At 44.8% G+C, this 25,258-nt stretch overlaps 1 protein-coding gene across 1 annotated transcript in view; it reads left to right on the top strand.

The window, feature by feature from the left end:
* Positions 1–25,258, top strand: part of SRBD1 (S1 RNA binding domain 1) — a 211,172-nt gene that overhangs the window by 7,253 nt on the left and 178,661 nt on the right. Inside the window, exons 3-9 of the mRNA XM_083175725.1 lie at positions 5,986–6,133; positions 7,950–8,075; positions 9,260–9,604; positions 12,646–12,812; positions 16,282–16,399; positions 16,491–16,629; positions 21,646–21,742. Coding sequence (XP_083031851.1) covers positions 5,986–6,133; positions 7,950–8,075; positions 9,260–9,604; positions 12,646–12,812; positions 16,282–16,399; positions 16,491–16,629; positions 21,646–21,742 — 1,140 coding nt within the window. The remainder of the gene's footprint in view (positions 1–5,985; positions 6,134–7,949; positions 8,076–9,259; positions 9,605–12,645; positions 12,813–16,281; positions 16,400–16,490; positions 16,630–21,645; positions 21,743–25,258) is intronic.

The following is a 25,258-nucleotide window of genomic DNA, read 5'->3' as shown; positions in this document are numbered from 1 at the left end:
TACCCCCTCTAAAACCAGTGCCCTGCCACCTGCCCCGAAGGTCACCCTGCAGCAAGTTTTGGAGGCTGTGTCTAAGTGCGAAACTCGACTCCTGGAAGAAATAAACAAGGTCCAATCAGATATAATGTTGATCAGGGATGATGCTCAGAAAACTCGAGACAGGGAAACGGAGTTGGAGAAGCGTACCTCAGATATAGAGGACAGTATGGCTCCCCTGCAGGCCCAGATTAAGGCTATGTCGGGGCAAATATCAGACCTACGATTTAAGGTCACAGATCTGGAGGGTCGGTCTCGGCGAAATAATGTTCGGATCGTGGGCCTGCAAGAGCGTATAGAGGGGCGAGAACCAGAAAAATTTGTAGAATCATGGTTGCTGCAAGAATTTGGGAAGGAGTCTTTCTCACACCAGTTTACTATTGAGAGGGCACATCGTATTCCCACTCGCTCAGCAATTCCAGGAGGACAATCACGTACACTGATCGTCAAATTTCTCCACTTCAGGGACCGGGACCAAGTCCTGAGACTAACTCGGGAGAAAGCCGAGTTCGGCTACAAAGGGTCGAGGGTCTCCATCTATCCTGACTTCCCGCAGGAGGTCCAAAGGGACAGGGCAAAATTCCGCCTCGTGAAAGCCCGGCTGAGAGAGTTGGAATTAAAATACGCAATGCAATACCCTTCTAAACTCCGTGTTGTAGCAAAGGGGGAGACTTTATTTTTCCTAACAGTAGCGGAAGCTGCTAACTGGCTGGACAAATACTATCCGGGCAATTCTAGCATGCAGTAGGGAAGTGGGTTTTTGGGCTGAAGGTGATCCCGGGTTCGGGAGGTTCTTTCTCGTTTCTGGATTCTATTAGTCCTTCTCCCTTCTCATCCCTTCTTCCTTTTTTTTTTCTGTCCTTATTTCCCTTACTTGGGAAGAGCACGGGTCCAATTAGTAGACCGTGGTTGGGTTGAAGAATGTGGTTATTTAAAAAAAATAAAAAAAAATTAAACACAGTAGTCTTAAAAGACATAGGTAAATTTTGTGCCGGGGCTCCCCCGTGCATGATGTGGTTATTGGGTGTGGTTAGGTCACACACCTACAGGAAATGGCCAAGTTTCGGTTATTAAAAGATTCACATAAAACGTACCTAATGGCGGACAGGGCGGGCAAACTGATGGCCTACATGGCAAAATCTGAAGAACCCCCCAGAATAATCTTCAAAATCTGTTCTCTTGAAGGAGAAACGTTTAGTGAAACCTCAAAAATAACTGAGGTGTTTGTCAATCACTATAGGGAAATATATCTCTCTAAATTAACTCCTAATTATAATAATAGCTCGTCCTATCTGAGGGCCATTGATTTGCCGGCTCTGTCAGTCCAAGATAGAGAGTCTTTAGAATTACCGATCACGTTGGGTGAGGTCGAATGTGCAATAAGAAATTTAGCTTCCGGAAAGGCCCCAGGTATCGATGGCCTACCAGTAGAAATATACAAACTCTTCAGAGACACTTTGTCCTGTAGGTTACTATATTTCTTCCAGGAAATGGAAAAAGATGGCCAATTATCACAATCTATGACCGAGGCAGTAATCACAGTGATCCTCAAGAAGGGCAAAGACCCCTTAAGGGCAGACTCCTATAGACCCATCTCGCTGCTCACGGTCGATGCCAAGGTGTATGCAACAATTTTGGCCAATAGAATTGGAGAGGTCTTAGATAAATTAGTCCATATTGACCAAACAGGTTTTAGGAAAGGGAAATCAACTTCCATAAATGTTCGACGAGTCTTCTCTTACTTGCAGGTGAGAAATATGACGGGATCAGAGACTGCCCTGGCCTCGTTTGATACAAATAAGGCCTTTGACTCCCTGGAATGGCCTTATTTAAGGACCACTCTGGAGGTGTTTGGCTTCGGGTCATGTTTTATTAAAAGGATCCTTATGATTTATTATAACCCTACTGCACGTATTACTATTAATGGATTCGTTTCGGACCCATTTTCTATATACCGTGGGACGAGGCAGGGTTGCCCGCTCTCCCCCTCGTTGTTCTCTCTGGCCATAGAGCCAGTTGCTTGCAAACTGAGAAACATACTGGGTCGGGGAGACCCGGGCGGGGGGGCGAGCAACCTTGTCTCGCTCTATGCGGACGATTTACTGGTGGGGATGGCAAACTACAGGCAGGATCTTCCCTTGGTGATGGAAGTCCTCCAGGAATTTGGCCTGTATTCAGGATTAACAATAAATAGCAGTAAATCCCACTTGCTAGTGGATAGTGGGACACGGGTGGAACCCGATATAGTATTCGACATACCGAGGGTAGAAAGATTCGAATATCTGGGGGTAGTAATTTCTAAAGATGCAAGAGACTACGTCAAATACAATATAGACCCAGTAATTGTTCTAATTAGGTCTAAATGCAAGAACTGGCTCAAATTACCTTTGACAGTAATAGGAAGGGTAAATCTCATCAAAATGATGATCCTACCAAAACTACTTTATCTAATGCAACACTCCCCTGTATACATCCCTGATGCGATATTCAAGAAAATAAATGGGATAATAACCTCCTTTATATGGAGAAATAAGAGACCGAGAGTTAAATTAACCACACTCATGAGACCACGAGAACTCGGAGGACTCTCACTCCCCAACTTTAAATTGTACTATCTTTCAACGCAATTGGTTCATCTTCGAGATTGGGTTGCAGATCCATGTAACTCAGTAGAACTGTTAAAGTTAATAAATAAGACCATTCCAGGCCACTCCCCAATACAAGCTATCTTGACGAATAAATATCGCAAGAAATATCCCTTGATTTTCACCCAAGCAATAAAAATTTGGAATTGTATCTCTAGGACAATAGGTCATAAAGATACTGACCCTGAAACAAGTCTTTCTTCTCTGGACTCTTTTGAGAATATCAGAAGGCATCAGGGAATGGCAGCTTGGTCTCAGTTTGGTATAACTAATGTAGGCCATGTGGTTATGCAAAATGGGGTTAAAACATTTGCCCAACTGCAATTGGAATTCCAAATCCCAAACAGCATGTTCTTTCGCTCTCTGCAGCTCAGAAGTGCAATGGAAGAACATCTGCACGTATCTTCTAGTATTATAAAAGATCATCCAGTTAAAATATTCCTACGGAAGTTGGGACCGATTAAAGGTGTATCCAAATGCTACAAGTATATTTCATCCATGACGCTGACCCCTGGCCTACATGACCTTATGACAAAATGGTCCAAGGAAATTCCTGACCTCACATCAGATGACTGGGATAGGGCTTTGGCCATACCCAACTTAGCTACCACTTCCCTTAGGACTCAGCAGATTCAATTTAATATACTGCACCGCACCTATATAACTCCGATTAAAATTAAAAAGTTTGCAAGGGAGAAAAGCGACTCCTGTCCAAAATGTAGAGCTGCAGGTGGTGATTTTTGGCACCTAATGTGGCAATGCACAACTCTGCAAAAATTCTGGAAGGAAGTTGCGGAAGTAATGATAAATATAGGTATCCCTCGAGGGGAAATATGCCCTAAAGCGTTAATATTGGGGGTATGGTCTAGGCCTGGGGTGGCATCGGACTTAAGGCAGTTGGCCATTAACCTCGGAGCACTTGCTAAGACCTGTATCGCTAGACTGTGGATGGCAGAAAAAGCACCGGATACTAATGACTGGGTTAGGTTGGTTAATTATACGTTTGAACAAGAGAAAGCTGTGTATCTATCTAGAAATAATATTGGTAGATTTCACGTAATATGGGATAAATGGTATTTTTCTTTATACTCTAAAAGAGTTTCGGACATTAATTGAGACACTAAATGAGGATATTTTCACTTTGTTTATATACAAAAAAAAAAAAAATTACCGTATTTATCGGCGTATAACACGCACTTTTTCCCCCCTGAAAATAGGGGGAAAAGATGGGTGCGTGTTATACGCCGATATGTGCGTGTTATACGTCGATATAGCGAGGGAGCGCCGGAGCGGGCACCCCCAGAGGGACAGGCGGCAGGACGCCGCACACAATAAATACGCTGGTGCAACACTGGAGCGGGCACATGCAGAGGGACAGGCAGCCGGACGCTGTGCAGCGTCCAGCCGCCTGTCCCCCCGCATGCACCCGCTCCAGCACCACACCAGCACATCATGTGCAGCGTCCTGCCGCCCGCCCCCCCCGAAGGCACCCGCTCCAGCGCCACACCAGCACATCATGTGCAGCGTCCTGCCGCCCGCCCCCCCGAAGGCACCCGCTCCAGCGCCACACCAGCACATCATGTGCAGAGTCCTGCCGCCCGCCCCCCCGAAGGCACCCGCTCCAGCGCTCATATTTACCGGGATTCTGTGCAGCCTGTACGGTACTTATGCGAGGAGGCTGGCTGCCAGTGTCTAAGATGGCTGCCGGTCTTTTACAGTCCTTTTACATTATTTACCTTATAAGTGGTAATAATATTAATAAAAAAAAGTTCTGAGTTACCCTTATTTTGCTTCAAAGTTTTTATTTAGAAATTTTACTTTTTTTCCTGAGATTTCCCTTTTAAAATGAAGGTGCGTGTTATACGCCTGTGCGTGTTATACGCCGATAAATACGGTATATATAATTTTTCACTCTTAATAAGACACTACGTATAGATTAATCTCACGAATGCGTGTATGCTCATAATCTTTAACACAATGATATTAAATAACAGATTAAGTTAGGTTAAACTAATAATATGCAAAATAGCACTAGCGGATAGAACTTCTGTAAAACCAGGAAAAATAAAGTAAAACCAATATTAAAGGATAGACTTAGAATAAAAAATAACCATTGTATTACAGCTGCCCAGTTACTAGGCGGAGAAGTGAAATAAAGTAGAGGGATTTGGGAAGGGGATACAGGGTGGGAGACGATTGATGGGTCATTCGATTTATCTATAACAGTAAGACTTAAGGGGTTTGAAGATCAAAGGGTTCTGGGGGGTATATGGTCCCGGCATTGTAGTGCTTTGTGTACACACAGATATAAAAGTGTCACATATCAAAGATATCCGTGCAGTCAAAATATGTGAAAAAGAAACCACGACACACACAGAACCTGGCACGCCGAGAAGGGATGTTTTGTGCGACTGCTGCAATGTATGAGAGCACGTCTGCATGGATGGTGTAATGGTTAGCATTACTGCCTCACAGCTCTGAGATCATGCGTTTGATTCCCACCATGGCCCTAACTCTGTGGAGTCTGTATATTCTCCCCGTGCTTGGGTGGGTACTCCAATTTCCTCCCACATTTCAAAAATGTACTGGTAGGTTAATTGGCTCCTAACAAAATTAACCCCAGAATGTGAGTGCGTGTACATGTGGTAAGGAATATAGATTGTAAGCTCCACTGGGGCAGGGACTGATGTGAATGTGTTCAAATATTCTCTGTAAATCACTATGGAATATGTGTGCTCTATATAAATAACTGGTATCAAATCACTATGCTCTAACTGTACTTCATAGTTTTGCCCCTGATTTACAGTACCTCTGAAATGCAAGGTCCAATGCAACAAATACGGGTGTGGTATGGAGTTCCGACAGTCGGGATCCCGACAGTCATTAGCCCGACGTCGGGATCCCGACTGCCCGGACTCAGACAGCGTGGTGAGCGCAACTAAGCCCCTTGCGGGCTCGCTGCGCTTGCCACGCTGCGGGCACGAAGCTGCAGAGGAAAACCGCTCCTGCAACCAGTGACCATTATGGGGCTGAATACGGGAGCGCGCACCCAGCAATTTATCGCTGCAGCACAAAGAAATCACTGGCAATATGGTCGCTCAGTGACCATATTGCCAGCGATATTGCACTGTGTGTACACAGCTTTAAATACCCTTAAACCTAAAATACAAGTACTAATCACACTCCATCAGCTAATGTCTGCTGAAGGTGGAGGAAAAAATTACTGACATTGACCACCTTATTGTTCACATTAATGAGTTTGGCACATCACAAAGCTATTTCTTATGCTCATCTGTGATGTTAGGTCGGATTCAGGAGAAGACTCTAAAGAGGAAGATGAATGGATGCCAGAAAAAAAAGCTCCTGCATTAAAAAGACAACCAAAGGCGGCTAAAGAGCCTGTAAAGAAACGTGTAGCAAAACCAAGGACTGCAGCTGCCCCTAAACGGAAGGTAAGTGATGGGAACTGCCTTGTGTGTCCAAGAAAATCACGTGTGTTGTGACTGCTAGAAAATATGTAGCAGTGGGGGCTATTGACTAAACATTAGAGAGTGGTAAAACGGAGAGAGATAAAGTACCAGCAAATCTGCTTCTACCTGCCATATTACAGGCTTTGTTGAGAAATGACAGTTTGGAGCTGGTTGTTTCTTTATCTCTCACCAAGGCTTGGACAGATGTATTAAGCCTGGTGAAGTGATAATGTAGCTTCGCTGGCTACTATGTCTGTTATTGCTCAGAGGAACTAACACACGTCGAGTGTAAAGAATCGCTATTGCCTCATTCACATAGAGATTATACATACATATGTTTTTTTCTAGGCCACTTAGCTATTCAGTAGTGAAAACGCTATCCACATATATCTGGTAGTTTTAGCTTGATACCAGAACAAACAGAAATACCCAGTTTGCTGTATCACTATCTCCTAATGTAAAGGGCAATGGAATATGCTGCACTATATAAGAAACTGTTAATAAATAAAATAAATAAAATAGACAAATACAATATATACAAATGCAGATACATGCTGAGAGAAATTCACATAATTCTATGAAGATACAATCACAAAATAAATATATAAAGAAAAATATCACAGCCAGACAAAGTTGCACTAATACATTAAAACATAACGTTTATTATTTTATTCATGAAAACGATAAAATAAGTAAACCCAATGTGAAGTGAAATATATATATATATATATAAAAAAAAAAAAACGTCCAACACGTGTTTCGCTAAAGTTTAGTCATGCGCAGAGACTGGTCCTGCTCGCTGTTCACAATAGCCGTTAAAATAGTAATATTATACATTGGTGGCCAATCTCCACAATATTATTAGTGGAGTGGCATCATCGCAAACATCTCCATCAGTAATTACTAGTCTCAGATCTGTCACCCTGCAACAGAGCAGGGTTATTCCCAGGACTTGCAAGTTATGTCTAAATGGGTCTAAAAACTGTAGATGTAGCAATATACCATGTATGAAAGTTTGCCCGTGGTCTTATCCCTTGACACAAGTTTAGAGCATAGCCTGTTGTGTATATATTGGAACATTAGTGTTCCTTCTAGGAACTGGGCAGGGCGGTGCTGCACGGGGGCAGCATAAAGGGGGTGGACCGGGCTCTCAGATGTCACCCTTGTGGGCGGGCCCGGGCCATCGACATCACCAAAGGGGACGGGCCTGGCCACCGACATCACCAAATGGGACGGGCCTAGCCCTGTTGGAGTGACTGCCTGGGAAGCGTTGGCATATACGGCGGCGCTGGGTTTCCTCTAGTGCTTAAACCTTCCCTGCCCTTCCCCTGCTGGCCGCTAGCAAGAACGGCGTACTCCCAGCTGTTACTGTTCCTGTGTCAGGATCCTGATCTATTCAGAGTTCCGGCACCAGTATTGCGAGGGCAGTCGGGATGCCATGTCGGTTTCTTGAATACTGGCATCCTGACTGCTGTGATGTTAACTGCATCCCAATTGGCCATTTTTTTGTCTACATAGAACCAAAAGTAAAAATAGATAACTGTACATGAGGAGTGCAAACCTCCCACCAAAGGGAAACAATATCATAGAACCTGAATCTGTAAAGGTATCTCAGTGATTTTAGATATAATTATATTTGTACTGTGCGTACCAATACCTAAACATCAGTATGGATATTATTTATTTATAATCCATTCTTTGTCAGGTTTATTCTAATCTATTGGTTTATTTCACCTTTATTTTATTATTTTGCTACATTTTGGGTTTATTTATGTTATCATTTATGATTTTTCTTTAGGCCGCCTCCAAAACGGTAAGCAGCATCTCCAACGCTGCTCAAGAGGAAACAAAACCAACTACTCAGGACAATGATAATACGATTTCTACATTTGGGGAGACAACAGGACCCTCAATCAAACAAGAGGTGAAATGTCTATGTATATTATTATTGTTATTATTATTATTACTACTACCATTTGGTGTTACTTTTTTATTGTTGCTGTCTATTGTCATGGCTTTTGTAGATGTTGTTCATTTAAGAATGTAGAGTGTTTGTAAATACTGGGGGGCTGGACTGGCCTACATGGATACAGGTTCCAGACAGTGCACTTGAATTATACATATGTTACTATATACTGTCCAGGATTTGGTGCATTTTCTACATTGCATTAACCTGATAAATGATAAAGCATGGAATGCATATTTAAAGACACCTGGACCATATATTATCTAAATTATTATTTTATTGTTATTACCTTGCATCTAGTATTTAGAGATAGTGTTCCTTCTAGAAACAGGGCAGGGCGGGGGCAGAATGAAAGGGGCGGACCCGGCCTGCGATGTCACCAAAGTGGGTGGGTCTGTCCTGCTGATGCAACCAAGGGGGCGGGTCTGGGCTGCAACATCACTAAAGTGGGTGGGACCGGCCCACCGACATCAACAAAGGGGGTGGGCTGGGCCTGCTAGCACCATCATTGGGGGCGGGCCAGGGGCGTGGGGTGCCGGGCAGCTCATTAGCATATAAGAACGCCCAGTGTTTCATGGGCATTCCCATGAGAACGCAGGGCATTCTCATGCTAATGCGGGCATGTCGGACAGGCATGGGGCAGCCAGCTGAGATCACCGGATGTCAGCTGTCCGCCTACTTCCTCCTGAACTTGCACGCATACATTACGTAAGGTTCTTCAGAGCAACCTTATATATCTATGCACACAACACATCATTTGATGAAATGGTGGTGGGTGCTGACTGCTTGCCCCAAGCAGGCATCAACACACAGCGTTTGCAGGGGTACGCCCAGTTTTTGGCCTCCTATACTGGAGAAACTCATGCGGTTTACTCATGCGAAGACCCCCACCATCGGCCAGTGGACCGAATTCAGTCTGAATCACACCAAAGTACAACGCACTCATATACTACAGGCATCATCCCATCTACTAAATATTAGAATGTAAGATGCAAAAAAGTTTCCTAGGCTTGTGATCTGACACATTTATAAAACATTATTTTTTTTTACATTTTTATTGTGTTCTCTTCTCCGATATATTAAATTCTGTGATTGTAAAGCAATGCAAAATACAAGTTCTCACCATGTTTACTTCCTTGCAGAGAATATCAATATGTCTTGATCAACCTATTAAACAGGAAAAGCCAAAAACCATAAAAGCCAAGAACCCGACCCCACGGAAGGTTGGTCCAAAGCTGGTTAAAGTGAAGGCAGAACGGAAGAGTGTTGGTATTGAGGAATGCCCATCTACCAGCAGCTTCAACATGGACGTGCATGTGAAAGACGAGAGTGTCCCAGTGGAGGAGGAGCCGCCGGATGATTTCACGTTTGGCGGCCCACCTGTGAAAAAACTGAAGACGTCCTCTGATCCTGCTGGGAAGCCAGTAAAATACAGGGGCTCTGGCTCCGGTAGAGATGGCACAGACATGAACTGGAACTTTGTAGAGGTATTGATGGAATTATAGTATCTAGTTTTCACACAGTTCATAATAGAAGAGTTAGTTGGTATGTAATATGGACAAATGCAGGGATTACTTTTTTTCTAGTTTTTTAATCTTTCTATGAAATTATATGAAGAACAGAAGTCACATTGCATATGTGCATAATTGATACTGGCCAGATATTATTATGGTTCCATGTGACCTGTGTCATTGCATTGTGACTACCTTCGGAATGTATCTCACATACATAGCCTTTCAAGTGATGCTAAGAAGCATTACATTCACCAGTGCCATACCACAGATTGCCATTGTAAAACATTTCTTTTAACTGGTGTGGTCACATGGAGGGGACTTCAGCCAGCTAGGATTTTCTGCTGACATTATCACACTTAGGGGGGTATTCAATGTCAGGGGTACGGCCCCTGTCCCGTTCTCGCTTTGTTCGACTTGAGCTCGGCGGTCGGGATTCAATGTCCCGGCCGCCGAGCGGCGAGAAAGGGGCGTGGCCACGAGCTGAGGACGTAAATAGACGAGCTCCGGCCGGGAGCTCGACTACTTCTGGCTTTTCTCGGCAGAACTAGCCTGACAGCTTGTGATGTCGGGCTCGTTCTGCCAAGAACCCCTGTTCAATGCTGTCGGGGAAGACAGCATTGAATAGGGCCCCGCAGCCACCTCCCCCGTCGGGTGATGGCTACGAGAGCACGACACACATTGAATATCTCCCTAAATGTTACGGGCTATACCATCATCCTGCTGTGCTGTATTTTGTGGGGGATGTGAGGGGTAATGCTTATGGGAATCTATTGCCGCTGGGGGGGGTTCTAATACTATGAGAGTCTTTGGACACACGTGGGTTGCGTAGTCTGAGTAAGTATTTTTCAATAAAATATTGGTACTTGTTTCCTAGAACGGCCACACCGATTTTGATCGGGTCGGTCGCATCGCATCGATCGCATGCGACCGACGCGATGGCCCCGATTTTTACATTGATTGAAATGTGAATAGGGTCCCTGGGACCCTATTTTACATTGGATTTAATTTAAAATTCTCCCCAGACCCCAATTTTAACCCCCTCAACGGCACCCCTCGATTGACGCCAACCCGAAGCGTGGCAAGGGGCGGCGGTACGCGTCCTCCGACCTTTTCATACCCCTACTATCCACGTCGGCGTGGAGTTGAGAATATAAAGTGTGGCGAGCGCAGCGAGCCACCGAGCCCGAAGCGTGGCGAGCGGACGCATATAACTTCGCAGGTATACTCGTCCCCTCGCGGGGCTCGCCACGCTTCGGGCTCGGTGGCTCGCTGCACTCGCCACACTTTATATTCTCAACTCCACGCCGACGTGGATAGTAGGGGTATGAAAAGGCCGGAGGACGCGTACCGCCGCCCCTCGCGGGCTCGCTACGCTCGCCACGCTTCGGGTTGGCGTCAATCGTGGGGTGACGTTCACAATGGGGGGGGGGGGGGGGAATATACAATGAGAAATGGCCCATATTGGCCCATTTCCCATTTTTTTCCCGATTACAATGTAAAAAATATTTTAACATTGAACCCTATGGCAAAATCGGGTCCATCGCGTCGGTCGCGTCGCGTGCCATGTTAATGCACCCGACCGACGCGATGGACCCGATTTTGCCTTTGCCGGCAAAATGGACCTGATTTCAAAGGAAATCGGGTCCATCGGGGGTAATCGTGTACCTTAAGTTAAGGTACACGATTACCCCCGATTGTGGCCGTTCTAGGAAACAAGTACCAAAATATTTAAATACATATTTGAAAAGTAAGTTCTTAAATTAAGAAATGAATCCAACAATTCATATGGGGTTTTTAGAAAAAAATAAACCAGTTAGGTAATTAAAGTTGTGGCCTTCTATTAAACAATGGGGCCTTGAACTATGTTTTGTTTTTGGTTTTGAGATCTTTGCAATCTTAGGGGGATATTCAATTTGGGATTCCGACTGTTGGAATGTCTTGACAGTTGAATCCCAGACGTTTTTTGTCTCTTCCAACAGTAACGCGACAGTTGGTATTCAATGTACCGACTGTCGAAAAGGCTGCAAATCGGTGAAAACGGCTGCAGATTGTCGGAAAACGCAGTGAATTTGACAAACAGCGGACGTTTCCGACAAAACTGATTTGACTTTTTTAAAAGTCAGATCTGTTTTGTCGAAAAGTGCCTTCAATGCAGTCGGTAATGGCAGCATTGAATAGGCGAGTGCTGCCGGTGGAAATAGCGGGATTGAATACCACCTTAATTTCATAAGGCACACATATTAAATGGAGAGTGCAGAAGAAAAAGGATTACATTACATATGGAATAAATCATATTAGTATCTATCTATCTATCTATCTATCTATCTATCTATCTATCTATCTATCTATCTATCTATCTATCTATCTATCAAACCCTGCATATAGTACAGACTTCTCCAAACATGTTGGACTGCTGTACACATACAGTATGCAGAGCATAGAGATGTATCCACCTAGTGTCTATACACCATACAGTGAAAGACTCCCAGTACGATAGAGATGCTACCAAATTTGTAATGTTCCGTAGTTTTGTTACATTTTGCAGCATACAGTAGTTGGGTGACAGATGCATCGAAACATCACTCAGAATATACTAGATTGTAATTGTGAAGACATACAGAGTTGCAGGCGAAACCTGGCTCCAACCGGGCCTCGCACTGTATCGCGTTCTACGCATATTGCGACGCATTCACAAACAGATGTACAAATGTTGCACATAAAAATGATCAGTGCAAGCTAGCACAGTGGTTTTGTCACTCCCAGTTGTTTTATGTATGTGAATAAGACACTGGTCCCATTGTTCATTTAACACAAGCAAATCATATTTGATTGTTGGATGTGCCTTTAAATGATAGTGTGTATATATGTGACAAATTATCCTGAGAAGCTACAAAGGTATTTCTCCAGTCTTTTCTTATTGACAATATAGAGAGTGTAGATTTGTACCCTTGCTGATTGTTTTACCTTGAGCTTTTTCACACCTAAAACATGTATATATATTATGTTTTATTTAGGTGTTATCAGAAAGGACAAATATTGAATCCTGGGTTTGCTCAAACCTGATCCAGCTCTTTCAGGATGAGAACACCATTCCATTTATCGCTCGTTATAGAAAGGAGCTGATTAACAATTTAGACGCAGATGCTTTGAGAGAAGTGCAGCAAAGCTTGGAGGAATTAAGGTAAGAGTTCTTTGTGTTAAATCAAATTGTTGCCCCCACAGGGGGTAGGGAAGATGTGTTAGAGAGATGCACTCTGCATGACGTCTGTGTCCCCCGGTGCTCCCCGTCCTGCTGGTGGGCGGTCCCAGCCCCCCCCCCCCCGTGCTACGCCGTGAGTGACAACGTGCCCTGTGTGTTTGTGACAGAGGGAGTGTCCGTTGGTGTGCCCAGTGACAGTGTGAGGGAAGCCTGCGCGCCCTTACCTCAGACGGAGACCCTCGCATTATGCTGACAGGACGGCGCTGTTAGTGTGTGCAGTGCGTCCTGATCCTGGCAGCTATCCCTGCCAGAGGCGGAAAGGGAGCCAGCTGTCAACCACCAACGACCAGAGGCAGAGTTCCCTGCATAGCGCCGCAGTGCTAGCCTCACTGTCATCCTCACAGTCCTGCTAAAAGTCCATTACTCTCCAGCATCCACTGCAAGCTGCAGGAAACCATAAGTACCTGCACCATACACCTGCACCATACACCTGACTGTTATATATATATCTGCTATTCTGCATACCTGCAAGTTAACCCTTTTAGGACCTGTTATCTCTGCTCTTTACTATTAATAAACCTACATTTCACAACACCACAAGCACCGCTATATACTCTGCCAATAAGATTGCGTGGCTATATCAGTCCGGGCATCTTACTTCTGCCAGGGCACACAGTCGCTTTGGAGAGACCATGGTTGGCATTGCCCATGGTTATCAAAATCTAGTTTCTGCAAAACAATGCTTGCTGGGGTTTGTAGTTCATAGATGGCAGAGAAATACTGCAGAATTGAATGAATATAAAATGGATTTCTTCAGGAGGTTATTTCTGCCGTAAACGGAACAACTAAAGAATAGAAATAGAGATAAATCATCTTAAGGTCAGTGGAAATTTCCGTGGAAACTGTCTGGAAATAGCAGCGCTGGGTTCTGGCATTCCTCCATATTCTCTTTTATGGGGAAGCCGCAATACTCCTTCCATATTCTGTAGTGTCTAAGGTCTTCCCAAATTAACTGTGAATACCCTAAATAGAATAGTATTTTGTAAGCTCAAAAAGTTATATCTACATACATTTTATATGGTAACTATTTCTTATTGAAAATGATAAAAGTAAAAATCTCATCCTGATGCAGGGTTGAATTCAGTGGAGTTTTGCAGAGAAAACTTATGTGGTTTTGGCACTTGTTCCATCACCAGATTGCCCCTGCTGGTGAGATGGCACTCCATCTGACTGAGATGCGCGGTCGGGGGACACGAACCCTGCCCGTCTCCACTTCAGGGAGACGGGCAGGATTAGGGGTGGACCGTGTAGGTGGTCCGGCGGTGAGGCTGCGGGATCCTGGGGGAGCTCCGTTAGAAGGGGATGCGCGTGCATCTCGTGTGCGCGCATCCCCTTCCGGGGGCTGGTAGTTGGCGATCTGACCGCCAGACCCCCGCTGAATGAAGCACGCTCCATCTGTAGTTCATTCTGACAACATAGAGGGCACTGTGTGCGTGGAATTCACTAGCTTATGATGATGTGAAAATCCGCACATGTGTGTCATCTGCCTGTGGAACGCCACCCTGCCCACTATTTCTCTATCTGCAACTGCAACAATGGCCATTAAAAGCGGGACATGCACCCACTCTGTGCTAGGTGCAAAGGTCCACCTGAAAGAGGCGTCACATCTCCGTCTTCTAAAGAAGTTGGCTTACATGCCCAAAACCCTCCAGGACACTCCCAAATGGAAACGCTTCTTTTCATGGAAAGGGTGTTCTGTTCTGTCCCGCTGTATATGCAGTATTATTGTGCGTGTGGAGGCACCATTTTTTTCTATGATGTGTGTGCAGTACCCTGAATAAATTAGCAAACCAGAATCAGGCCCTTAGTTCCGTTATTATTTATATACATAAAAAGATATTACAAAAAAAAAATATTGAGATTCATTACATAAACAGTGTAATTTTCTAATTCCCCCCCCCGCTCCGCTTAAGCCTCAGTTGTTTCCTAGTGTCTGTGCTGTGAGACACTATGGGCCTTATTCAAGTTCACTCTTTCTGACAAAATCCTTCTTAGATGGACAAAACCATGTGCACTGCAGGGGGGCAGATGTAACATGTGCAGATAGAAATAGATTTGGTGATTCTTTGCAGGGTAAATACTGACTGCTTTATTTTTACACTGCAATATAGATCTCACTTTGAAGTAAAACCCCACCCAAATCTAATTAGATCTGCACAAGTTACATCTGCCCCCCTGCAGTGCACATGGTTTTGTCCATCTAAGAAGGATTTTGTCTGAAAGAGTGAACTCGAATAAGGCCCTATATTTGTTTCTCCTTAAAGTTTTTTGTTCTCCGTTTTTTTTCTCTGGCACGTCATCTTTGACTTTAACGACTTCTTCTTCTAGATGTTGTACATTCTTTCTGGGTATATATATGGGCAGCATGGATGGTGCAATGGTTAGCATTACTGCCTCACAGCGCTGAGGTCATGGGTGCATTTCCCACCATGGTCCTAACTGCGGATTTTGCATATTCTCCCCGTACTTGTTGTAGGGAATATAGATTGTTAGCTCCACTGGTGCAGGGACTGAAGTGAATGTTCAACTATTCTCTGTAAAGTGCTGCGGAATAAATAACCGTTAATAATAATAATAAAAAAAAATAAGGCACTTGTTTAGTTTCATGGCGGCCGATATATCGGATGCGATATCAGCCGATCCGATGCGATTTTTTACCTGTTCATAACCCCACTATCCACTATGCATGGAGTAGATATTATATAGTGTGGCGAGCACAGCGAGGCGAGCGTACACGGATTACTGCGCTCGCCACACTATAAAATCAGCTCCATTCTTAGTGGATAGTGGGGTTATGAACAGGTAAAAAAATCGCATCACATCGGATCGGCTGATAACGCATCCGATATATCGGCCGCCGTGAAACTAAACAAGAACCATAAATAATAATATTGACCATACTGTTTCAATTAGGTGTAAAGATTATTTTTGGTACTTATGTTAGTTGGGCGTCCACTATAGTTAGTACACTCATACCCCCACTATGCATGTTGGCATGGAGTTGATTTTATATAGTGTGGAGAGCGCAGCGAGCCACTGAGTCCGAAGCGTGGCGAGCGGACGCGGAAAACTAAGCAAATAGCTTAGTGGGCGCCCAACTAACATATAAGTACCTTATTTTTTGGTATTAGTAGATGGCCTATAGAGAAGTTAGCTAGCAATAAAGTGTTCCATTGCTAGAAGGATTATTCCTGCTATCCGCCAGGTGATTTCCAACTCAGCTAGTAGTTTCCCCAGATCGATAATGAAAGGATTTTACCGTGAGTACATAAAATAATCCAATTATTATAATCATCATTCTTAGACTGGTTACTAGGAACATATGAATGCCCTCATACCTGTAAAACTGGGCCTAAAATCAGAATCAATAATATTTTATTTTTCCCTTTAGGTCTGTTGCCAAAAAAGCTCATAATCTGGTAGAGAAACTGAAGAAGGAAGGAAAGCTGAACTCCAGTTTACAGACAGCCATGCTGAACTGCAGATCTCTGGATGAGATTGACCATGTGGTTAGTACATACAGTATATGTATACATAGCTGACACCTGTCTGTGCATAGTGCTGCCCTGTAGCTAGAACTAACACGTCTCTACTGTGCAGTATACTCCTTACAAAACTGGAAGCAAAGGAACCAAAGCACAAAGAGCCAGGCAACTGGGACTAGAAACTGCGGCCAAAGCCCTCATCGAATCCCCGCAACAGCTCAACCTACACATGTACATTAAGAATAACACAGAAGGTAAATAACACAGAAGGTTACACAGCACCAGCTATAGACTTGCTTGAAATCAATGTGACAATTTATAGGGACTATGCATCAGTAAAATAGAGCTGTATGAGGGTTATGTAACCCATAGCAACTAAAGAAGGCTCTGCAACCCATAGCAACTAGCCTGTTCCTAATTTACAACTATGAAAACAAGTCTGTCTGTCTTAATTTGTTTATGTCTAATGCAGAACTACTGCAATGTGTTGTACTTCGAGAGCACTTATTAGCCAGGTAGCATGGCTTTAAATTAGGATTGTAGAGTACTTGCCTGGACAGGATGAACACAAAATATATAAGGTTATCGAAACTCGGGACTAAGGGTTTTTTTTTTGGTTCACTCTTTCTGACAAATTCCTTCTTAGACGGACAAAACCATGTGCACTGCAGGTGGGGCAGATGTTACTTGTGCAGAGAGAGTTAGATTTGGGTGGGGTTTTACTTCAAAGTGAGATCTATACTTCAGTGTAAAAATAAAGCAGTCAGTATTTACCCTGCACAGAAACAAAATAACTCACCTAAATCTAATTCTCTCTGCACATTTTACATCTGCCCCCTGCAGTGCACATGGTTTTGTCCTTCTAAGAAGGAATTTGTCAGAAAGAGTGAACCAAAATAACCCCCTTAGTGCCGTACTTTTCCATCTCAGAGGGGAACTATGAGCCACCATGTGGAGTCAGGCATTCAAACAGTGTTCTGGTCCAAGAGGTTGTTAGGCATGCTGGTTACCATAGTGACGCAATGGAATATCTCATGAAATTGTCAGGCGTCCTGTTAGCTGTAAGCTACGTATTGTCAGCTTACGTTATCAGCGTAGCGCCGGGCAGCAGCGCGCTGCCCAGGCGCTGACAGGTCACTGTGGTACTTGTAGTTCCACAGTGAATTAGGCAGCCCTGCGCACCGCTGACAACGGGGGCATGTAAAAGTAGACACCCCGGGCACACCGCTGACGTGCCGGGCTTCTAAACTACACACCCCGGCACATCGCTATCAAAGGGGGAGTACCCCATGCAGACGCTAAATTTAGACACAAAAGCGTCTGAAACCCAGACTATCTGAAAGCCGCTAAGAAGGGGGAGTCAGGATTCTGACGATAAAGCGTCTGAAACCCGACTACCTGCTAGCCGCTAACCAGTTAACAGTTACCAAAAATGTCGTCATTACTGTCTCAGGTGTATGAGTGTGCAGGTGTGAATGTGTTTCTGAAACAGCACCACTATCCACGCCAACCCGAAGCGTGGTGAGCGACGGCGGTACGTGTCCTATGACCTTTTCATACCCCCTCTATCAACGTCGGCGTGGAGTTGATTGTATAAAGTGTGGCGAGAGCCACCGAGCCCGAAGCGTGGCGAGCGGACGCGGACACCTGTGAAGCCCGCGAGGGGACGCGGATAGCTGTAAGCTTACGCTGATAACGTAAGCTGACAATACGTAGCTTACAGCTAGAGCGGCACGCGCACAGCCAGACAGAGCTAGAGCGGCACGCGCACAGGTAAAGAGTGCCTCTGGCATGCTGCCAAGTTTCAGAGACAGAGTGTGCGCGTGGCGGCGCCGTGAAACTACACAAGTACCAAATAAGGAAATTATACCGTGTTTAGATTAATGCTATAGACATTTATTGTTAATTTTAGCACCCTGCACCTATCACAACCCATGCAGTTCCTCTTTCCTGTCTGGGGTGTCACTCTCTGCTCTGGTGCTTCTGGCACACTCTTGTCTGTGTCTCAGGGGCAGATGTATTCAGCTCGGTGAAGTGATAAACTGTCTGGTTTTTATCACTGGCCAATCCGCTCCTACCTGTGTAGTTACAGGCTTGGTTTGAAGAATGACAGGTAAGAGCTGATTGGCCGGTGATAAAAACCAGACACTTTATCACTTCACTGAGCTTAATAAATCTGCCCCTCAGTGCTTAGATACATACCAGTGCTAGAAGAGTAACACACCAGGCAGGAAAGAGGAACTGCACAGGCTGTGACAGGTGCAGGGTGCTAGAATGAACGTAGGCATTATATAAGCCTTAACAAGGGATGACCCAATCAGTGCCTGGGGCCTCTGCCACCGAATCCCTTTGGAAACATGCAAGGGGATCTGAAACGAGCCCATCCCCTCGCATGCCGCTGCTAGCAGTAGAAATCATTCAATGGTGGCCGACCATAAGACGCTGGCGTTCCCATGGACCAGCGCCGTCCCCGGTACAAACGTCCTGTTGAGTGTGTAACTCGCTGCATGCATTCGCTGGTGGGGTGTGCACATGCGCAGAAATTGTCATGCGCAAACCCGGTCTATCGGGGCAGTGGCTGGATTCGTATCACTGCGAGTGATCCTGAATAGGCCCTATAGTATATTGTTCATATTGGGATAACTTGTTTTTGATAAACAGCCAGCCAATCAGCTTTTGCCTGACATTTTTGAAAGGCAGCCTGTGACATGGAAGGTAGGAGCTGATTGGCTGGCTGTTTATCACTCTCCATTTAGTCACTTTTGAAGCTTAGTACATCTGGCCCATAGTCTGCTGCTAGCTGTCTGGTTTGGCTCTGCACATTGCATTGTTTAGGAAATGCTGGTCTACAAATCAATGATGGTGCCTTGCTCCAGTGAAATATTTGGTTCTCCTCTTAGAACCATATCAAATTACTGTTAATTTGTGCATTTGCTAAGTTTGCCTAGTTACTTATATTACTTTCCACTTGATGTGTACTATAATGTTAGTCACTAGAGGGCAGTGTCGTACAACAAACTGATTATCAGCAGTTCAATTTGCTTACTACCTTTGCCAGATGTGTATATTTTCCAGTTCATAATGTATTGTGTTGTTTTCTTGCTTTGTAGTATTTTTGATTATACAGTATAATATAAATACAGTACTTATGCGATATCGGCCGAAATATCGATGCAATCCGAATCGATTTTTGACCTGTTCATACCCCTACTATCCACTACGCATGGAGTTGATTTTATATAGTGTGGCGAGCACAGTAATCCGCCTCCCCTTGCGGGGCTCGCTGTGCTCGCCACACTATATAAAATCAACTCCATGCGTAGTGGATAGTGGGGTTATGAACAGGTCAAAAATCGATTCGGATTGCATCGATATTTCGGCCGATATCGCATAAGTACTGTATTTATATTATACTGTATAATCAAAAATACTACAAAGCAAGAAAACAACACAATACATTAACAATGAACTGAAAATATACACATCTGGCAAAGGTAGTAAGCAAATTTACTTTAAACTGTGTCCATGTCGACAGTGTCGACATTCGGGTAAAAAAAGGTGAAAAACTCCATGTCGACCCTTTGACTGTCGATCTAGCCCATGTCGACCTAATGCTTGTGTCGACCTAATGTTATGTCGACCTTGACCCATGTCGACCTTGCTGCTGAATGTCCACCTAGTGGTGTCGACCCAATGCTTGTCGACCTAGTTGTTGTAGACCCAACGATCCCAACCCTGTGTAATACATATCTGCAGTACAGTAATTGCTGTCTGATCTATGTGCTGTACATCATGTATGAGCAATAGTAAAAAAAGTATAGTGGGTTCATAGTGCTCATTCTAGCACCCTGCACCTTTAAAAATCTGTGCAGTTCTCTTTCCTGCCTGGGGTGTCACACTCTGCTGTGGTGCTTCTAGCACATTATGATCTTTATCTCTCTGCTGAAATACAGAACAGAGGGGCAGATTTCTTAAGCTCCGTGAAGTGATAAAGTGTCTGGTTTTTATCACCGGCCAATCATCTCCTAATTGTGAAGTTACAGGCTTGGTTTGAAAAATAGAGAGTTCTAAACCCTACCACCTGGATGGCAGAGCCTATATAGGGCGCTTGGGGAGATGTGTGGAAATTGCCAAGCTGCTCACACCTGGGGGTGGTAAGGCCCCTATGTAGCTGTATCTAGAAAAAAGGTTTGGTTTGAAAAATGACAGCTAGGAGCTGATTGGCCGTTGATAAAAACCAGACACTTTATCACTTCACTGATCTTAACCCCTTCCCGACATTTGACGTACATTTACGTCATGGTCGGGATGTACTTCCCGACACATGGCATAAATGTACGTCATGACTTGTAACTGTCACCGCGTCTAGAGACGCGGTGACAGAGGGACGATGTCTGCTGTCCCTGACAGCAGACATCTTCCCTCATTGCCCAGGGTGGGCAGCGATGCCCCCCGCCATGGGCGATCGCTGCGATTGGCTGTTCAAACGTGAACAGCCAAAAGCAGCGTTTACTGTGTTATGTGTAAAATTTAGACTCTGCTGCCCCCTAGCGTCCAAAAAAAATAAAAGAAAGTTGAAATAATGATGTAATAATAAAGTTTAGATATGGTCTTTGTTAGTTATTAACTATTTTGAGTGGTATGATTATTTGTCTCACAAGCAGAAAATTTAACATTTTGCAAATTGCAAAATGTTCATTTTTTTTACGACATTTTGGTATTTTTCACAAAAAAAAAAAAACTGTATCGACCAAAATTTATCACTAACTTAAAGTACAATGTGTCACGGGAAAACAATCTCAAAATCACTGGGATAAGTAAAAGCAAAAAAAAGTTATCCCCACTTAAGTGATACCTGTCAGATTTGAAAAAAAGGCCTCTGTCAGGAAGGCAAAAACATGCTGCGTCGGTAAGGGGTTAATAAATCTGCCCCTGACTGAGGTACAATACTCAGCTCAGTGTGTTCTGCTACCTGTACTCTGCGGTGACAGTGGCTATATGACTATAACCTCTACATCACAGCCACTGACTGTAGCTGTAGTAAGCTTCCAGTTGTCATTGTTAAATATCATTATTCAGTATTTCTAACAGGATATGCAGCACTTTCAATGTGGTCGGATTGAAGTACAAACAATAATCAGACAATCATGCAGAAGGTATAAGACATTGGTGGGTTGAGGGGGATTCTCTGTAGAGGAATGAATGCTACCCTTAGCTCCCAGGGGGGTCATTATATCCCATCAATGCTGTCTTTTATATTTTTGTCAAAGGTCTATCAAAACTTCAAGATATCGAGACAGGAGTGCAGCACATCTTAGCGGACATGATTGCGAAAGACAAGGACACGCTGGAGCACATCAGAAACCTGTAAGAACACTGACACGTACTCATATTATCACCCATTCTCATTCTCTTATACCTTACCTTATATAGGAAATATGATCTTTTTATCCCCACAACATTTTTTATTTGAATTTATATAACAAATGTGAGCGACGTTGGCATTTTTAGCGGATATTTTGCGCATCTCTCTAGAGATTTTGGCACTCAGGGGTAGATTTATTGTAGCGGCGCTAAGAGCGCCGCTATAACACTCCCTGCTTTGCCTCATTAGCGAGGCGAAGCAGGAGGGGACACCGACAAGATCTACTAAGATCTTGCCGCCTAAGAGGGGGAGCGCTAACCCCCCCCTCCGGCGATGTCCCCTCCAGCTGACAGCGCGTCAGTTAACATTGACGCGCTGTCTCCTTCCCCCCGGCCGGCTGGACTGCGCATGCGCGGGATCTCGCTACTCACGCGAGATCCCGCGCAGCTCAGAGCCAGCAGCAAGGACAGCGCTGTCCCGGCTGTGGGCATAGGGCATCGCCGCCTGCAGCTGTCGAAGTCGATAGCTGCAGGCGGCGGAACGGTCAGAGATGCTGACCGTTCATAAATCAGGCAGGAGGCAGGCGCGCAGCACGAAATATCGTAGCTGCGCTATGCCTCCTGCCCCACACCGCCGCCGATAAAGTACCCGGCCAGCAGGTGTGATAGATCAGGGGAAGTGCTATCCCCTACCTTAAGGCAGATAATAAATCTACCCCTCAAAGTGTTAAGTGACCTAATGTGGGCAGTGTTCAGCCTTGCTCTAATCCACCTGTTTGTGTTGATAATATTCATTAGAAGCACGGCCTGGCAGACGGACACAATCTGGTTGTTATGGGGGGAAAGGAGTGCAGGTTATGTGCGCTGATACCACTTCTCCTCACGTTTTACACCGGCCGGTGTTGCAGGTGACAGAAGCACTAGTCTATCTAAAAGATAGCATGCCACGTGAAGGGCGATGTTTGACTGCTCAGTGGCAATAACCATTCAGACACTTGCAAGTGTCATTTTAGACAGCTGCAGGTGTCGTTGCCCTATCTCCACAGCAGGGACAGCGCTGTCCCTGGCTGTGGCAGGTGACGGTTCCGCGCTGTGCATTAGTAGCGTGATCTTGCACGTGCGCACTGGAGCTGGCTGTGCAGGGACACGTAGCACAACAGTGCTAGGCTGATGCGCTGTGTGCTCATGTGGGGAATCCCTGAAAGGGGGATTTTTCACACACTCGCTCTGCCACTATAATACATCCCCCCCACTGTGCCTTGTACAGAAAGTCATTCATGTTCCTGCAATGCTGACATTGCGCTTCACTAAAACTGGCCACACCCATAAACTGAACATTCGTCCACTAGGTAAAGATGGTGGAGGGAACTTGGAAAGAGATAGTGTGGAGACAGATAGAAGTATCAACCAATCATCTATTGTTTTACAAGCTGCGGGGCAGATGTATTACACCTGGTGAAGAGATAAAGGAGATAATTTACCAGCCAATTAACTGTTTGAAAAATGACAGTTGGTAGTTGATTGGCTGGTGCTTTATCTCCTTCCACTTTTTATCCACTTTCGCATCAGGCTTAATACATCTGACCCTGTGTTTTAAAACCTGCGAGGGGATGTGTACGAGAACACACCCCCTTGCATGTGGCTGAAGGGAAGACAAATCCACGCCCCCCCCCCCCCTCCCCAGCGAATGCTTCGGCGAGTCTGATACTCGCTTAAGGCATTTGCACAGGGGGTCTGTTCATGCGCATTCGAATTTGAACCCGTACAAACTATTTTCATCGCTGTGTGCCGTAGTTTCAACAACTATTTCTCTTAACTTTCGGACAAAGAACATTTTTTACTGCTATTCCTGTGCACATAATGTTTCCTTGGGTAATATAGTAAAATAGATAACTTTTTTATTGTATATCCATTAGCTGTCAAGAATAATATGAAAGGGCGGGGCAAAGGGACCGTATTAGCCGTTAGCGTCTGCCAATCTTTAGCAGATATGTATAATGGTTCTGGGCCTTTCAGAATATAATTCCGATATTCATTGACTACTTTGGTATATATTCAGTTAGTGTCAGATCCATTCTGACATTCTTTTGTCGGAATGGATCCGACACCACCTATTCAAATCAGCGGCCAAATCCGAATGTCGTCTTTTGGGGCGCTGATTGCTGCTCACTCAGAAGGGACCAGGTGAGCGATGGCGGGATGCGGATGGGTGGTGGTGGGTACCGGGATGGTGCAGTGTGAACTGCTGTCACCTGGCCCGGTGGCGGGATGGGTGAGCGCAGTGGGAGGCTGGCGGGAGGACGGCGCCGTCCTCCCTGCCTTAGTCCGACATCTTTTTAAGTCGGAGTGAGATTGCCTGAAACAGGACCAAAACCTGTTGGATTTGGCTGAGTTTCCATCAAAAGCAGGTGGATCCGTGGCTATTTCACCAATCCCTATGTGTGGTACCAGGAGATGGTGATGCGGTACTCGGGGGAACACTGGACCTCTATGATCCCAGCCGGGCTTGTTAAGGGGGTGGCGTGCCTCCAGATGGATCAAAGCCTCGGATGGAATTGTGGGTTTTCCAAGTGTTGCACCCGCTGGTGGTGTCCAAATAGTGGATGGTATTTCCTGAATGTGCGATACTCCCAATTGGAAAGGTGCAGAATTCAATTAAATGAGGAACAAGGACCGTGGATATCGTGAAAAAGCTGCTGAGAGCGGCGAAACGCGTAGGTGCCACTCGGATGACCTGCTCACCCCTCAGATCTGATATCCACGGTCCTTGTTCCTCATTTAATTGAATTCTGCACCTTTCCAATTGGGAGTATCGCACATTCAGGAAATACCATCCACTATTTGGACACCACCAGCGGGTGCAACACTTGGAAAACCCACAATTCCATCCGAGGCTTTGATCCATCTGGAGGCACGCCACCCCCTTAACAAGCCCGGCTGGGATCATAGAGGTCCAGTGTTCCCCCGAGTACCGCATCACCATCTCCTGGTACCACACATAGTGTGACTTTCAACCATCCATTGCAAAGTGAACTGGCCCCTCACTTTGCCACCATTTCACGGGAGAATCCGATATCTCCAGGTGTGGATCCACTCATCCAATTCCACCAACAGGATTCTTTATCCAAGATCGATCAACTGAACTGGACTGTTCACATTCATCTGAGGGTGACTATATGATCAGCGTCATCTTTTAACTATTTTATTGCTATTTTATTTTGTCTTTTATTCATGTCATTGGAGCTACAATAAATTGTTCTATCTTTTTTCACCGCACACCTGACCAATTTTATTATCATCATTATTATTATTGTTTTATTAATCTATTCATTGTACTAGATAATTTGTATACACCATTTAGCGCAGTCAATCACTTTCGTTTCTGTTCACCATTGTATCGGGGTTGACTCCCCCGTTTTTCAGACTGCAGCTTCATTAGCCAACCCACTCATATACCAGCGCCTTTTTTTGTGGATATTCGTATCCCTTCTCTCCTTTTATTTCACCAATCCACTTGAT

Source organism: Crinia signifera, chromosome 3 (genome assembly GCF_055691185.1).
Source record: "Crinia signifera chromosome 3, ASM5569118v1, whole genome shotgun sequence".
Classification (NCBI taxonomy): Eukaryota; Metazoa; Chordata; class Amphibia; order Anura; family Myobatrachidae; genus Crinia; species Crinia signifera.
The sequence above is the reverse complement of the archived record's forward strand: the minus strand, read 5'-3'. Positions and strand labels throughout refer to the sequence as shown.